The sequence below is a fragment of the Pristiophorus japonicus genome, chromosome 5 (assembly GCF_044704955.1).
Source record: "Pristiophorus japonicus isolate sPriJap1 chromosome 5, sPriJap1.hap1, whole genome shotgun sequence".
Classification (NCBI taxonomy): Eukaryota; Metazoa; Chordata; class Chondrichthyes; family Pristiophoridae; genus Pristiophorus; species Pristiophorus japonicus.
In genome coordinates this window covers 294,139,864-294,157,063 of record NC_091981.1, presented here as the reverse complement: position 1 = coordinate 294,157,063, position 17,200 = coordinate 294,139,864, and the positions used below count along the sequence as shown (strand labels likewise).

Genomic DNA, 17,200 nt, shown 5'->3' with positions numbered 1-17,200 from the left:
CTCACTGGCCCACAGGTGGTGGGCCCAATGACCGGCAGATACATCGAGTCCACTGCGGGCAACAATTGTATCCTTATCCCCTCTTCTCATCCCACTTCCCCATTAAACCAGAAGGCTTTATCTCATTCCAGCTCCTCAATCTGTCTGCCTTCCTTTTTCCATTCTTTCCCCCCTGCCCTCACCTTAACCCAACTCTTGTGCCAGTTATGCTTTTAAATAATCAGCCAGCAGATGGGCAGCCTGTGCCTGTGCCTCCTCAACCCAGTCACAAGGATGAAGAGGGGAACGAGGATGAAGAGGGGGACGAGGATGAAGAGGGGAGGGGGAGGAGGAGGAGGAGGAGGAGAAGGAGCATCACTGCTTCTCTCACCCACAGGCGCCAACTCAGATACTGGCACTACATGGTCCTTAGAGGTTAGTTTAAGTCAGGGGTCTGCACTGGGTGATGCACCGGGGCCAATTGGGCTGCAGCACGGTCAAGGAGAAAGGGAAGCTGGGGAGCCACTTCCCCAGAGGGAGAGTTCACACTCGAGTTCTGCTGCACAAGACTCAGATAAGGACCTCGATGGGTGATTACCATGCATTCCGATATGATAGGGACAATGGCAAGGGTGCCCAAGAGCCTGTCGGGAGTGGTAAAGAGTGTGGCAGAGTCTGCCTCCTGCATTGTACACAGCTCTGCGTACACCATGGGCCCCATCATTGCCAGTGTGCAGACGATGGTGGACTCCCATACAGACTGTGCGGATCCAGACTACATTTCATGGGCGCTGTGGCAGCTTCTATTGCAGCACAGGCAGAAGTAACACAATGTCTTACTGCTGCAATAGAGTCAATGGTTGCTCGCATGAATGCTCAGACTGCTTTCATGTAGTCTCAGCCTGGTGCCGCACAAGGTCTTGGTGATGCCATGCAGTATCAGCTGCATGCCATGCAAGCTATGTCTGCTGCCATCGCCGCTGGGTCCACCAATCGACAGGGATCACACAATGTCGCAGCAGCCCAGCAATCTATGCTCTGTCAGATTGGTATGGATGCTGAGGTGCTGCCCTGGGGCAATGGCACTGCGTCATTGGAGCAGAAACCTGCTTTCCTCTCTCAGGATGACAGCATTCCTGATCCTACCCCTGCCACTCCACCATTGCACTTGTCACTCAGCCTGAGGTGGTGTAGTCTGCAGCCGGGCCTTCCAGGCCTAGAGCTGGTCAAGGGTGACCTACAAGGCCATCTGTAAACTCTGGCCCTGACACACAGCAGCCTTCCACCAACGATCCTGCAACCACAGGGGAGATACTGTGGAGGAGTAGTCGAATAGGTGCACAGAAAAGGGGCTATAAGAAAATGCACAAAACTGTTGAATGAATACACAGTTAAATATTTTATTGTTTGCTAAATGATGATTGGAATGTTTAATGTTTGCTGTTGTCTCTCATTTCAGTGTTGGTATGGAAGGGCAAATTGATGTGATGAAATTGATGTGGGGACATCGACAGGAACTGGGACGTGAGATAGAAATCAGTGGAAACGAGCTCTAATGAGACGGTCGCGGACCTCAGTTGCAGGATCGCAATGGAGTCGCTGCCTCCTCCGTCGTGGGTGTTGCTGCTCCTGATCCTCCTCGCCCTCCTACTATTGCTCCTCTACCTGGTTCCCCTCCTGAGGTGGTGCGGTTATGCCTGGTGGCAATGGCTGTGCCCTCATGATGACCAGTTTGTGCAGCATGCAGCAGACAATGACGACTAGAGACACCCGCTCAGGCGAGTACTGCAGGACTCCTCCCGAGCGGTCAAGGCAGCGGAACCGTTGCTTCAGCAATCTGACGGTCTGCTCAATGATGTTTCTGGTGGTGGCATGGCTGTCATTGTATGAGTGCTGGCCAGGACTGATGGGGTTGCAGAGGGAGTCAGGTGGATAGCGGATAGCCCTTGTCTCCGAGCAGCCAGCTGTGAGCTTCATTTGGGCGTTGGAACAGAGCTGGCACACCTGTCTGGTGCAGGTTGAATGCATCATGGCTGCTGCCAGGATAGCAGGCATTCACGGTCATTATTCTGTCATGTGAGGGTGCACACCAACTGGACATTCAGTGAGTAGGAGCGTTTGCGGTGACGGAAGATCTCTGGATTGTGATGCGGTGCCTTCAAAGCAATGTGGGTGCAGTCAATGGAACCCTGCACCATGGGTCCACGGCCACGACAAACTGTCCACGGCAAACGAGCTAAACGTGGGCAGCGGAAACGTTGCAAGGACACCCTCAAAGCCTCCCTGATAAAGTGCGACATCCCCACTGACACCTGGGAGACTCTGGCCAAAGACCGCCCTAAGTGGAGGAAGTGCATCCGAGAGAACGCTGAGCTCCTTGAGTCTCATCGCCGAGAGCATGCAGAAAGCAATCGCAGGCAGCGGAAGGAGCGTGCGGAAAACCAGACTCCCCGCCCACCCTTTCCTTCAACCACTGTCTGTCCCACCTGTGACAAAGACTGTGGCTCTCGTATTGGACTGTACAGCCATCTAAGGACTCATGCTAAGAGTGGAAGCAAGCCTTCCTCGATCCCGAGGGACTGTCTATGATGATGATGATGCACCATGGGGAAGCCCACTATCCTGGCGTAGCTAACTGCATGCTCGTGCTGCTTCTCTCTGCTCATGAGGAAGGATATGTGGTCCCTCCTGTGGAGAGCATCTGTGACCTCACGGATGGAGCAATGGATGCCAAACTGGGAGATGTTGGCGATGTCTCTTGTTGCTCCCTGGATGGCATAGAAATTGAGAGCGATGGTGACCTTGTCTGCCACTGAGAGCCGTCCTCACCCTGGTATGAGGTTCGAAGTCTGGTTGCAGCAGATGGCAGAGCTCTGTGACCATATTCTTCCTGAAACGCAGTCTTCGCCTTCGCACACACTGCTCCTCAGAGAAATTGATGCAGGAGAAATGCTGCCGGAATACCCGAGGATAGTAAGGCCTCCTGTTGCCAGCCCTGTGGTGCCTTCTTCCTCTGTACTTCTCCCTGTGCTGCTGCATTTGCTTGTCTGTCCAACTTCCTTTCCCTCTCCCTTTCCATCTTCTTGTGTCTCTTCCTGTGGTGTGCTCCATGGGCCTCTTCCTGTGGTGCTGCCTTTCTTTTTCGTAGCTTTTTTCTCTCCCTCTCTCGATGCCTCTCCCTCTGTAATTGGCAGCACCTTTGTCTCTGACAGTGATGTCGCAGCAGGCAGTCAAGTGCCAGCACAGCCCCCATGAAGCGACAGAAATGGTTGAACACCGAAAGTGCCGTGAGGGATAGAGGGGATAAGGTAGGAGGCAGAAAAATGTTTGAGCTAAAAATCGCTGCTATCGGTACACCAACTACTCTTCCCAAAAGTTTGTCACCATCCTCCGCCTGCTCCACGACAACATGCAAGCCGTGATCCTGACCAACAGATCCACCACAGACCCAATCCATATCTGGACCGGGATCATCGCACCAACGCTCTTCTCGATCTTCCTCGCTGCACTGCTCCATCTCACTATCAACAAGCTCCCCACTGGAGTGGAACTAAACTATAGAACCAATGGGAATCTGTTCAACCTACGTTGCTTCCAGGCTAGATCCAAGGTCATTCTATCCTCTGTCATCGAACTACAGTACGCGGATGATGCTTGCGTCTGCACACATTTAGAGGCCGAACTCCAAGCCATCATCATCATCTTCACCGAGGCATACGAAAACATGGGCCTTACACTAAACATCCGTAAGACAAAAGTCCTCTACCAACCTGATCCCACCATGCAGCACTGCTTCCCGGTTATCAAAATCCACGGCTCAGCCTTGGACAACGTGGAGCCTTTTCCATACCTCGGGAGCCTATCAGTAAGGGCAGATATTAATGACGAGGTCCAACATTGCCTACAGTGTGCCAGCGCAGCCTTCGGTCACCTGAGGAAGCAAGTGTTTGAAGTCCAGGACCTCAAATCTGGCACCAAGCTTATGGTCTACAGGGCAGTAGTGATAACTTCCCTCCTATATGGCTCACAGATGTGGACTGTATACAGCAGACACCTCATTGTTGTCATCGGTAGGCGCTAAGGTAGGTTGCGTGGGGCAATTTCACTTCTGGGGCAGTAAGGGGGCGGTGCACACGGCGATGACATCATAGCTGCGCGCACTGGAGCGGGACGTTCCCGGCAAGAGTGGGGCACTACCTCCCAATTCTGCAGGGAGCTCGATTTTTGCATCGTGCCCGCCCAAATTCTATTTTGTGCGCCATTAGTGCCTTCCGGAGGCACTAACGGCTGTCGATAAAAGGGGCAATTTTGGCCCCATAACCTTAATATTAGAGTTAGGCCATTCAGGAGTGAATTCAGGAAAGACTTTTTCACACAAAGGGTAGAGGAAATCTGGTTCAATTGGAGCGTTCAAGTTGAGATCTCTAATTTTTTGTTAGGTAAGGGTATCAAGGGAAATGGAGAAAAGGTGGGTAAATGGGGTTGAGGCCATGATCTAATTGAGTAGTGGAGCAGGCTCGAGGACCGATTGGCCTACTCCCGTCCCTTTGTTGTTTTGTTCTTATGTTCCTGCTCAAACTCATTCTTTCCCAGAACCTGGAATCTCTCACCTCCTTTGGTCTTCCCTTCCTCCGACAATCCTATAATCTACTGGCTGTATCTTGATGTTACCTTATCAATTCTTTGTGATTTATTTTGTCCTCTTCTCTACCCTTTCCAACCATGGTGTTCATCCTGCATCATGGAAGTTTCAACTGATTTATTCCTTCTTTCAAAAAATAAATGGTATTTAAATTGGTTGGTGTGTGAGACCTGGACTGATTGCTTGCATTCTCTTCCCACAGCACCGTATGTCTTAGGAGGCATAAAAAGGAGTAAGTACAAAAATTGTGCAACTAATCTGATTCTGGAAAATATGTGGCTGACTTGTTTTTGCAAAATCTAGTGATACTCTCTGTTTGACTTCACCAGTTAGTAGATTACCCCAAGGCAAAAGAGACATGATATACAGACAGCCGATACGCAATGAGGAATTGTATAAAATAGACTACAAAAGAAAACTCAAAGGATGCGCGACAGCTGGTGATGTGGATGAAATGGAAAGTAAGTTGTTGGATGGGAAAAGCTGATTCTACTGGATTGGACCAAATATACCACACAGCACAGCCCCGGAAGTTCTATTGGCTTCCTGCCGTCATTTCAACGGAATCTCCGAGGAATTGGGGGGAGAGCCAGTTATGATGGGTCAAAGCCATGTCTGATATTCCATTCCATCTGCCCTTTACAGCGGAAGGAGATATTATCTAAAACAGGAGTTTCTGGTCCTGGCAATGAATGGGCATCTGGTATATCGGGGGAGGTCTGTGTGCCGAGTGAGGTGAAGCCCTTCTATAAGGGCGCATTAAAAAAAAATTCATAGGATATGAGCGTCAATATCAAGGTCAGCATTTACTGTCCATCCCTAGTTGCCCTTGAGAAGGTGGTGATGGGTCGCCTTCTTGAACCGAACCGCTACAGTCCGTGTGGTGAAGATACTCCCACAATGCAGATAGGGAGGGAGTTCCAGAATTTTGACCCAGTGACAATGAAGGAACGGCTATATACTTCCAAGTCAGGATGGTGTGTGACTTGCAGGGGAACTTGGATGCAATGATTTTCCCATGTGCTTGTTGCCCTTGTCCTTCGAGATGGTGGAGGTGACAGATTTGGGAGGCCCCTTCAGGTAAATTTTAGAGTTGGCCCCACTTACACGGGCTAGTCGGAGCAGTAAAACGGCAGGGAACTTCGGAAAGGTTCAGCAACTTCCTATTCGGGTGGGTGGCTGTGTCAATTCCCGGGAGGGTGGGGCAGGTGGGTGGCGCTTGTGCCCACTGGCTCCATGCAGATGATAGTGCCCTCCCACTGACCCCACCGCTCCAGCAGGGGTCAGCGTCAGAGGGCACCAGCTGGATCGTGTCCCATAGAACTTCGGGGCCTCTGCATCCGTGCAAATAGCCTCATCTACCCACCCTTAGCAAGAGGAGCAGGTGAGCCAATTCATTGGACCATCTAGAATCTTTTGAATTCAGAGCCTTTTTAATGTTCCATCTGTTTCATCATCAACTTTTAAAGAAAGAACTTGCATTTATATAGCATCTTTCATGATTTTGGGATGACCCAAAGTGCTTTACAGCCAATGAAGTACTTTTGTTTTGAAGTGCAGTCAATGTTTTGGCAGCCAATTTGCGCATGGCAAGGCCTCATGAACAGGAATGAGATAAATGACCAAACAATCAGTTTTATGTCTTGGTGAAAGAAAAACATGGATTTATATAGCGCCTTTCACGACCACCGGACGTCTCAAAGCGCTTTACAGCCAATGAAGTACTTTTGGAATGTAATCACTGTTGTAATGTGGGAAACGCGGCAGCCAATTTGCGCACAGCAGGCTCCCACAAACAGCAATGTGTTAATGATTGGATACTTTGTTTTGTCCCTTCTCGGCTTTCTGACTAGCCCACACCCTTCCCAGCTTTTTAAAATTTTCCCGGCTTTCTCACCCGCCTGCTCCCTTCACGATTTAAAAAAAAGTTTTTCTCGCTTTCTGACTAGCCCGCTCTCTTCCCGGCTTTTTGAATTTTCCCGGCTTTCTCACCAACCCGTTCCCTTCAAAGCCTTTTTAAAATATTCCTGGCTTTCTTCACAACCCATCTCTCTTCCCAGCTTTAAATTTTTTTTTTTTTTATAAACGAACTCGCTCCTGTGTGGAACACGCAGCGCGCATGCACAGACCGCTTGGCAGTTGAACAGCAACATTTTCACCCAGAGGATGGTGGGGATCTGGAACTTACTGCCTGAAAAGGTGGTAGAGGCAGAAACCCTCATAACATTTAAAAAGTACTGGAATATGCACTTGAAGTGCCGTAACCTGCAAGGCTGCAGACCAAGAGCTGGGAAGTGGGATTAGGCTGGGTAGCTCTTTTTCGACTGCCAGAGACACAATTGGCCGAATGGCCTCTTTCAGTGCCGTGAATTTCTATGATTCTCTGAAACAGCAATGAGATAAATGGTCAGATAATCTGTTTTACTGAGGGATAAATATTGATCATCACACTGGGTGAACACCTCTGTTCTTCGAATAGTGCCAATGGATCTCTTATGTCCACCTGAGGGAGCAGATAGAGCCTGGGTTTAAGGGATCATCTAAAAGAAACAACAGAAATTTGTGCTCTTGTGTAATCCTTGAAAAGTTGCTAACAATGTATAAGGACTCATTTAATAATATTGTGCTTTTGTATTGGTTACTTTCAGCAATTAGTTAGTATTTTGATGTCCAAAGCTGTAACTGAGATCTTCCATTTTTTTCCACAGCTGCGCTTCTTGACGAAGCACAACGCCATCGAGGTAAGCACTGTAACTGAATGTTGTAAATGGACATAAATTGTGTTTTAGCCATTCTCGTCCAATGAGCACCTGAGCTCAACTGACTAGAAAGGTCCTGGGTTTGATTTCCAGTCTCTAATTTAAGATGATCCCAAGTAGGACAATGGTGGAGGTGTTACAGGCAGACTCAATGCTCGCGCACTGAGGATGTCAAAGCCTTAGAAGGATGTCAAGGGCTTATGAGCATGTACAGGAGATATACTGGAGTGGTACTAGGGATGCAGGACTTTAGTTACGTGGAGAGACTAGAGAAGCTGGGATTAAAAACAGTAAATGCTTTGAAATACTCAGCAGGTCAGGCAGCATCTGTGGAGAGAGAAACTTGTCAGGTAAATATGATGAAAGGTCGGTGGCCTGAAACATTAACTCTGTTTCTCTCTCCACAGATGTTGCCTGATGTGCTAAGTATTGCCAGCAATTTCTGTTTCTATATTAGGGAATGGGACTAATTGGATAGCTCTTCCAAAGAGCCAGCACGATAGGCTGAATAGTCTCCTTCTATGCTGTATCATTTTATGAATCTCTGATTTGTCTCTGATAGTTATCCAGTGAACACTATCGGAAATGGGTGCACACCATGCTGAAGGAGTTGAGATGGGTGCCCACAAGTGAATAGCCTGCCAACACTCGGCCCGAATTTGATGAAGGCCTCCGCCTGCCCAAAGGACCGCCGATGGGTGCCGAGGTACCTGAGGGTACTTTGACCAGGGTTTTCATCGGAGAGATCCCTCTAAGGTCGGCACACGGTAAATGAGCGACTTATGGTGCCAATCTGTGCGGCAGCTGACGGGAGCTCTCATTCTCGGCGGCAAAGGCGCTTGCCGCCCAAGTGCCACCAAGGATGGAGTCTGGGCCCACGGAGGGTCGAAGAGCTAAAAAGCAAAAGCATAAAAACATTTTTTTAAACCATCTGAAGACCTTCAGGGGACCCCATCCAGGTAAGTCCCTATAAAGAAAAAAATTACAAAAGTCAACTAACCTTTTTTTTCCCCCATCTTCCTACGGACCGTCGTGGACAGATCAGCCTCCAGCCAGCAGTCCACCTACATTCTGCCGCCGACTCCCGCCCGCATTAATATCGCAGCTCGGCAGGCGGGAGGTCAGTTGCGCGATTCGGTTGTCCGCTACGTTACACACGGTCCCTTCATTCAAGTCATTAATATAAATTATAAATAGTTGGGGTCCCAGCACTGATCCCTGCAGCACCCCACTAGTTACTGATTGCCAACCTGAGAATGAACCATTTATCCCAACTCTCTGTTTTCTGTTAGTTAGCCAAACCTCTGTCCATGCTAATATATTATCCCCAACCCTGTGAACTTTTATCTTGTGCAGTAATCTTTTATGTGGCATCTTGTCCAATGCCTTCTGGAAGTCCAAATACATCACATCCACTGGGTCCCCTTTATCCATCCTGTTCATTACATCCTCAAAGAATTTGAGCAAATTTGTCAAACATGACATCCCCTTCATAAATCCATGCTGACTCTGCCTGGCTGAATTTCGTTTTTCCAAATGTCCTACTACTGCTTCTTTAATAATGGACTCCAACATTTTCCCAACCACAGATGTTAGGCTAACTGGTCTATAGTTTCCTGCTTTTTGTCTGCCTCCTTTTTTAAATAGGGGTGTTACATTTGCGGTTTTCCAATCTGCTGAGACCTCCCCAGAATCCAAGGAATTTTGATAAATTACAACCAATGCATCTAGTATCCCTGCCGCTACTTCTCTTAAGACCCTAGGATGCAAGCCATCAGGTCCAGGGGATTTATCTGCCTTTAGTCCCATTATCTTACTGAGTACAACCTCCTTAGTGATTGTGTTAAGTTCCTCCTCCCCCCTATAGCCCCTTGACTATCCACTGTTGGTGTCCTCTACCGTAAAGACTGATACAAAATATTTGTTCAGAGTTTCTGCCATCTCCATATTCCCCATCACTAATTCTCCGGTCTCGTCCTCTAAGGGATCAACATTTACTTTAGCCACTCTTTTCCTTTTTATATACCTGTAGAAACTCTTGCTATCTGTTTTGATATTTTCTGCTAGTTTACTTTCTATGGGCTCAATTTTCCCCAAAGCTTTTTTTTTGGCGTATTTGAAGAGTTATGCCCGTTTTTTTGGGCCCAAGTACGGCAAAAAAAAATGTTCTAAGTTTCCCCGTTGGATTTCTTCATTTTGGCGTGGCCTAACCTGTCCTTTAGTTTTGGGGGTGGAGCCTTGATCCGCACCATAAAGATCCCCCGATTGCCACGGTAACCAGGGACACAATGCGGGCTGTGGCTGCAAAGCTCCCAGCACATTGGGGCAGAAATCCCGGTCGAGGTCTTCCCGCGGGCAAACTACTGAAAAAAGGAAAAAAAATGCGCACTTACCTGAAGCTGCTGCACCCGCTCGAGATCTCGGTCCTGAGGCCTTCACTCCCTGCGCGTCGCAGCACGTGCTCGTAGGGACGTCTGTAAGCTGGAGCTGGAGTCACATGGCTCTGGGCAGCAAATCAAGGTGCAGTATTCTCTCATTCATAATAATGGGAACTCCGTAAGTTGGAGTTTCCATTACTATGAATGAGAAACCCCCAACACTATAATAAAAAATAGAAAATAAACACTACATATTTTAAGATTCATTTAAATTAAAGTTATTAATGTCATAAAAAAAAATGTATCCGATTTTTAAAAAAGTTTTTTTAATTATGCTTTAACATAAGCTTACCGTAGTGGGGAGGGATTTTAACAATAAAATGTGTTTTTATAACTTTATTTTAAAATGTTTTTGTGTATTTTTAAATACTTGCGCCTGTAAAAGTAGGCTATATGCCTGCTTTTATTAGGCGCAAGAATTTTGAGGACATTTGCTGGGCAAGATATGCGTAAATCCTGCAATCTTGTCCAAGCAAGTGTCCTCGCTCCCGATCTGCGGAGGATCTGTCGACAGATCGGAAAAGCTGGTTTTCAGCGCATGCGCATTGCGCGCTGAAAACCGGCTTTTCTGATGACTTCCAGGGTCCAACTTACCTCCAATTATTAAAGGCACTCCTGCTCCCCCGCCTCAAGTCCAGGCCGAAGGGCTTGCCGGTGCGCTCTCCCGCCCCTAGCCCAGGCCAAGTGGCCTCCCAGCTAGTCCCCCCGCCCCTAGCCCAGGCCAACTGGCCTCCCGGTCTGCTCCCCCGTCCCATCCCAGGCAGAATGGCCTCCTCTCTCCCGGTCCCCACACCTAACTACACCTGAAAGGCTTCCCTCCAACCTCTCTCCCTCCTCCCATCTCTCTCTTCCCCCCCCCCCTCCCCCGCCACCTCTCTCCCCCTCTTACCTTTCCTGCTGCTGCTGTCCAGGCATCTGCTGAACTTACCTGCGCCAATTTCCTTCCCTGCGCCGATTTCCTTACCTGCGCCGATTTCCTTACCTGCGCCGATTTCCTTACCTGCGCCAATTTCCTTCCCTGCGCCAATTTCCTTCCCTGCGCCGATTTCCTTACCTGCGCCGATTTCCTTACCTGCGCCAATTTCCTTACCTGTGCCGATTTCCTTACCTGCGCCGATTTCCTTACCTGCGCCGATTTCTTTAACTCTCCAGAAGGTTTTTCTGCAGAGGCCACATATGCTGGCCTAAGCAGAACTGGAGTAACTCTCAGCTGGCCAAACTTGTCTAAATGGCCAGAATTGGCGCGGGTGGCAAGTTACGTCCCCTTTTGCTGAAAAAAAAGGAAGCTAAAATAATCGTAACTAACTGAGTTACGCTGGTGCAAATTGATTGGGGAAACTAGTTTTTTAACAGGCCAAAAAAAGCAGCCTGCTCAAAAAAAATGGCGCAAATCACTGGGGAAAATTGAGCCCATAGTCTATCTTCCCTTTCTTAATCATTTTTTTAGTCATTCTTTGCTGGCTTTTAAAAGCTTCCCAATCTTCTGTCCTCCTACTAGTTTTGGCCACTTTGTATGCCCTTGTTTTTAAATTGGATACCATCCTTTATTTCTTTAGTTAGCCACGGATGGCTATGTTTTCTTTTACACCTTTCCTCCTCATTGGAATATATTTTTCTTGAGAGTTATGAAATATTTACTTAAATGTACGCCATTATTCATCAACAGTCCTACACTTTAATCTATTTTCCCAGTCCATTTTAGCCAACTCTGCCCTTATACCTTTTGTAGTCTCCTTTATTTAAGCTAGTTTGAGATCCAACTTTCTCGCCCTCCTTCTGAATTTGAAATTTAACCATGCTATGGTCACTCGTTCCAAAAGGATCCTTTACTAGGAGATTGTTTATTAATCCTGTCTCATTACACAGGACCACATCTAAGATAGCCTTCTCCCTGGTACTGCTCAAGGAACCCGTCCCTTACGCACTCTATGAACTCCTCCTCAAGGCTACCCTGACCAATTTGATTTGTCCAATCAATATGGAGGTTAAAATCACCCATGATTATTGCTGTTCCCTTTTACAAGCCCCCACTATTTCCTGGCTTATACTCCGACCAACAGATTTGCTATTGTTGGGGGCCTATAGACTTCGCCCACCAGTGACTTTTTCCTCTTATTATTCCTTATCTCCACCCAAACTGTTTCAACATCCTGATCATTTGAGCCAATATCATTTCTCACAATTGCAGTGATTCAATCCTTTATCAACAGAACTACCCCACCTCATTTTCCTTTCTATCTGTCCTTCTGAATTGTCAAGTACCCCTGAATATTTAGTTCCCAGCCTTGGTCACCTTGCAACCAGGTCTCTGTTATGGCTATCAGATCATACCCATTTTTAACTATTTGTGTCGACAGCTCATCTAATTTGCTACGAATGCTGCGTGCATTCAGATAAAGAGCTTTTAAATGTGTTTGTTTACTATTTTCTCCTGCTGTGGCCCCAGTTTCTGATACACTCTTATGTTTATACATTCTGTCCCTTCCTGTCACACTCTGGTTTTCGTTTCCCCCAATGCTACCCTGCTCTATTGCCTTCACCTTGTTCTTTGAGCTTTTAGGTTTCTGCCCCACCCCCACTAATTAGTTTAAAGTTCTCCCTGCAGCCCTAGTTATTCATTTCGCCAGGACCCTCGCCCCAGCACGTTCCGACGGACCAGCTCCCTCTTACCCCAGTACTGGTGCCAGTGCCCCAACAACCAAAACCCATTTCTCCCACACCAGTCTTTGAGCCACAAGTTTAGCTCACTGATCTTATTTAACCTGTGTGAATTTGCTCGTGGCTCGGGTAGTAATCCAGAGATTATTACTTTGTGGTTCTGCTTTTTAATTTGGCCCCTTGCTGCTCATAATCCCTCAGCAGAACCTTCTTGTCTGTCCTATCTACGTCATTGGTACTCATGTGGACCACGACAACTGGATCTTCCCCTTCCTGCTCCAAATTCCTCTGTAGCCCAGAGGAGATGTTATTAACCCTGGCACTGGGCAGGCAACACAGCCTTCTGGACTCACGCTCACGGCTGCAGAGAACTGTATCTATCCCCCTAATAATCATCATCATCATCATCATGCTCACGCTCACGGCTGCAGAGAATGATACCATCCCCTACTACTACAATGTTTCTTTTTACTCCCCCCGCTTGAATGACCTTCTGTACCACGGTGCTGTGGTCAGTTTGCTCAACCTCCCTGCAATCCCTGCACTCGTCCACACAGGGGGTAAGAGCCTCATACCTGTTGGACAAGAGCAAGTGCTAAGGCTCCTCCATCACTACCTCCTGGATCCCCCTACCTGCCTCGCTTGTAGTCATATCCTCCTGTCCTTGACCGCTAGCCAAATCTGAGTTAGTTAACCCAAGAGGTGTGACGACCTCCTGGAACAGTGTTCAGGTAACTCTCCCCCTCCCTGATGTGTCGCAGTGTCTGCAGCTCGGACTCCAGCTCATCAATGCGGAGCTGAAGTTCCTCAAGCTGCAGACACTTACCGCAGACGTGGCCACCGTGGATTTCAATGGGAGCCACCCATCCTGCATAGAATACAAGAGCAGGGAGGTTATGCTTAAATTGTATAATACTCTGGTTAGGCCACAGCTGGAGTACTGCACGCAGTTCTGGTCGCCGTATTATAGGAAGGACATGATTGCACTAGAGAGGGTGCAAAGGAGATTTACTAGGATGCTGCCTGGAATGGAGAACCTTAGCTATGAGGACAGATTGGATAGGCTGGGTTTGTTCTCATTGGAACAGAGGAGGTTGAGAGGAGACTGTATATAGTTGATAGCAAGGGTCTATTTCCATTGGTGGAAGGGTCTATTACGAGGGGGCATAGTTTTAAGGTGGTTGGTGGAAGGTTCAGAAGAGATTTGAGGGGGGGGGCTTCTTCACGCAGAGGGTTGTGGGGGTCTGGAACTCGCTGCCTGGAAGGATGGTGAATGCAGAAACACTCACCACATTTCATCATCATCATCATAGGCAGTCCCTCGGGATCGAGGAAGACTTGCTTCCATTCCTGAAGTGAGTTCTTTGGTTGCTGAACAGTCCATTACGAGAGCCACAGATTCTGTCACAGGTGGGGGAGGGGTGGGTGGGTCTGGTTTGCCGCACGCTCTTTCCGCTGCCTGCGCTTGATTTCTGCATGCTCTCGAGGTGCTCAGCGTCCTCTCGGATGCATTTCCTCCACTTAGGGCAGTCTTGGGCCAGGGACTCCCAGGTGTCAGTGGGGATGTTGTACTTTATCAGGGAGGCTTTGAGGGTGTCCTTGTAGCGTTTCCGCTGCCCACCTTTGGCTCGTTTGCCATGAAGGAGTTCCGAGTAGAGCACTTGCTTTGGGAGTCTCGTGTCTGGCATGCGGACTATGTGGCCTGCCCAGCGGAGCTGATCGGGTATGGTCAGTGCTTCAATGCTGGGGATGTTAGCCTGAATGAGGATGCTGATGTTGGTGCGCCTGTCCTCCCAGGGGATTTGTAGGATCCTGCGGAGACATCGCTGGTGATATTTCTCCAGCAACTTAAGGTGTCTACTGTACATGGTCCATGTCTCTGAGCCATACAAGAGAGCAGGTATTACTACAGCCTGTAGACCATGAGCTTGGTGGCAGTTTTGAGGGCTAGGTCTTCAAACACTCTGTTCCTCAGGCGGCCGAAGGCTGCACTGGCGCACCGGAGGCCGTGTTGGATCTCATTGTCGATGCCTGCTCTTGTTGATAGGAGGCTCTCGAGATATGGGAAGTGGTCCACTTTGTCCAGGGCCGCGCTGTGGATCTTGATGACTGGGACGCACTGCTGTGCGGTGAGGACAAACTGGTGGAGGACCTTTGTCTTATGGATGTTTAGCGTAAGGTCCATGCTTTCGTACGCTTCAGTAAATACCTCGACTATGTCCTGGAGTGCAGCTTCTGTATGTGCGCAGACGCAGGCATCGTCCGCGTACTGTAGCTCGACGACAGAGGTTGGGATGGTCTTGGATCTGGCCTGGAGATGGCGTAGGTTGAACAGGTTCCCACTGGTTCCACTCCAGCAGGAAGCTTGTTGACTGTGAGGTGGAGCATGGCGGCGAGAAAGATTGAGAAGAGGGTTGGGGCGATGACGCAGTCCTGTTTGACCCCGGTCCGGACGTGGATTGAGTCTGTGATGGATCTGTTGGTGAGGATCACGGCCTGCATGTCATCGTGGAGCAGGCGGAGGATGATGCTGAACTTTTGGGGGCATCCGAAACGGACCTAGCTCAAGCTCAGGGTATTTCTGAGCCTTAAACAACAATCCAACATGGGAACAGCAAAGCCGCATTACAGACAGCTCAAGGCTGAGGTCCAACAAAAAACCCGAGACCTAAAGAACAGGTGGTGGATAGAAACATAGAAACACAGAAACATAGAAAATAGGTGCAGGAGTAGGCCATTCGGCCATTCGAGCCTGCACCACCATTCAATAAGACCTTGGCTGATTATTCCCTCAGTAACCCTTTCCTGCTTTCTCTCCATACTCCTTGATCTCTTTAGCCGTAAGGGCCACATCTAACTCCCTCTTGAATATATCCAATGAACTGGCATCAACAACTCTCTGCGGCAGGGAATTCCACAGGTTCACCACTCTCTGAGTGAAGAAGTTTCTCCTCATCTCAGTCCTAAATGGCCTACCCCTTATCCTAAGACTATGTCCCCTGGTTCTGGACTTCCCCAACATCGGGAACATTCTTCCTGCATCTAACCTGTCCAGTCCCGTCAGAATCTTATACGTTTATATGAGATCCTCTTTCATCCTTCTAAACTCCAGTGAATACAGGCCCAGTTGATCCAGTCTCTCCTCATATGGCAATCCAGCCATCCCTGGAATCAATCTGGTGAACCTTCGCTGCACTCCCTCAATAGCAAGAACGTCCTTCCTCAGATTAGGAGACCAAAGCTGAACACAATATTCCAGGTGAGGCCTCACCAAGGCCCTGTACAACTGCAGTAAGACCTCTCTGCTCCTAGACTCAAACCCCCGAGCTATGAAGGCCAACATACCATTTGTCTTCTTCACCGCCTGCTGTACCTGCATGCCAACTTTCAATGACTGCTGAACCATGACACCCAGATCTCGTTGCACCTCCCCTTTTCCTAATCTGCCACCATTCAGATAATATTCTGGCTTCATGTTTTTGCCCCCAAAATGGATAACCTCACATTTATCCACATTATACTGCATCTGCCATGCATTTGCCCACTCACCTAACCTGTCCAAGTCACCCTGCAGCCTCTTAGCATTGCACAGGAGGGCAGAAAAAAGAGTGGGAGAGCGATAGTGATAGGGGATTCAATGGTGAGGGGAATAGATAGGCATTTCTGCGGCCGCAACCGAGACTCCAGGATGGTATGTTGCCTCCCCGGTGTAAGGGTCAAGGATGTCTCGGAACGGGTGCAGGACATTCTAAAAAGGGAGGGAGAACAGCCAGTTGTCATGGTGCACATTGGTACCAACGACATAGGTAAAAAAAGGGATGAGGTCCTACGAAACGAATTTAAGGAGCTTGGAGCTAAATTAAAAAGTAGGACCTCAAAAGTAGTAATCTCGGGATTGCTACCAGTGCCACATGCTAGTCAGAGTAGGAATCGCAGGATAGCGCAGATGAATACGTGGCTTGAGCAGTGGTGCAGCAAGGAGGGATTCAAATTCCTGGGGCATTGGAACCGGTTCTGGGGGAGGTGGGACCAGTACAAACCGGACAGTCTGCACCTGGGCAGGATCGGAACCAATGTCCTAGGGGGAGTGTTTGCTAGTGCTGTTGGGGAGGAGTTAAACTAATATGGCAGGGGGATGGGAACCAATGCAGGGAGACAGAGGGAAACAAAAAGGAGGCAAAAGCAAAAGACAGAAAGGAGATGAGGAAAAGTGGAGGGCAGAGAAACCCAAGGCAAAGAACAAAAAGGGCCACTGTACAGCAAAATTCTAAAAGGACAAAGGGTGTTAAAAAAACAAGCCTGAAGGCTTTGTGTCTTAATGCAAGGAGTTTCCGTAATAAGGTGGATGAATTAACTGTGCAAATAGATGTTAACAAATATGATGTGATTGGGATTACAGCTCCAGGATGATCAGGGCTGGGAACTCAACATCCAGGGGTATTCAACATTCAGGAAGGATAGAATAAAAGGAAAAGGAGGTGGGGTAGCATTGCTGGTTAAAGATGAGATTAATGTAATAGTTAGGAAAGACATTAGCTTGGATGATGTGGAATCTATATGGGTAGAGCTGCAGAACACCAAAGGGCAAAAAACGTTAGTGGGAGTTGTGTACAGACCTCCAAACAGTAGTAGTGATGTTGGGGAGGGCATCAAACAGGAAATTAGGGGTGCAATTAGGGGTGCATGCAATAAAGGTGCAGCAGTTATAATGGGTGACTTTAATA

General features: G+C 48.4%; 1 protein-coding gene across 1 annotated transcript in view; it reads left to right on the top strand.

Moving 5' to 3' along the window:
• Positions 1 to 4,774: 4,774 nt before the first annotated feature.
• Positions 4,775 to 17,200, top strand: part of LOC139264173 (PH domain-containing protein DDB_G0287875-like) — a 174,817-nt gene continuing 162,391 nt past the window's right edge. Inside the window, exons 1-3 of the mRNA XM_070880257.1 lie at positions 4,775 to 4,853; positions 4,951 to 5,082; positions 7,330 to 7,362. Of these exons, the coding sequence (XP_070736358.1) occupies positions 4,980 to 5,082; positions 7,330 to 7,362 (136 nt within the window). The 5' untranslated portion in view covers positions 4,775 to 4,853; positions 4,951 to 4,979. The remainder of the gene's footprint in view (positions 4,854 to 4,950; positions 5,083 to 7,329; positions 7,363 to 17,200) is intronic.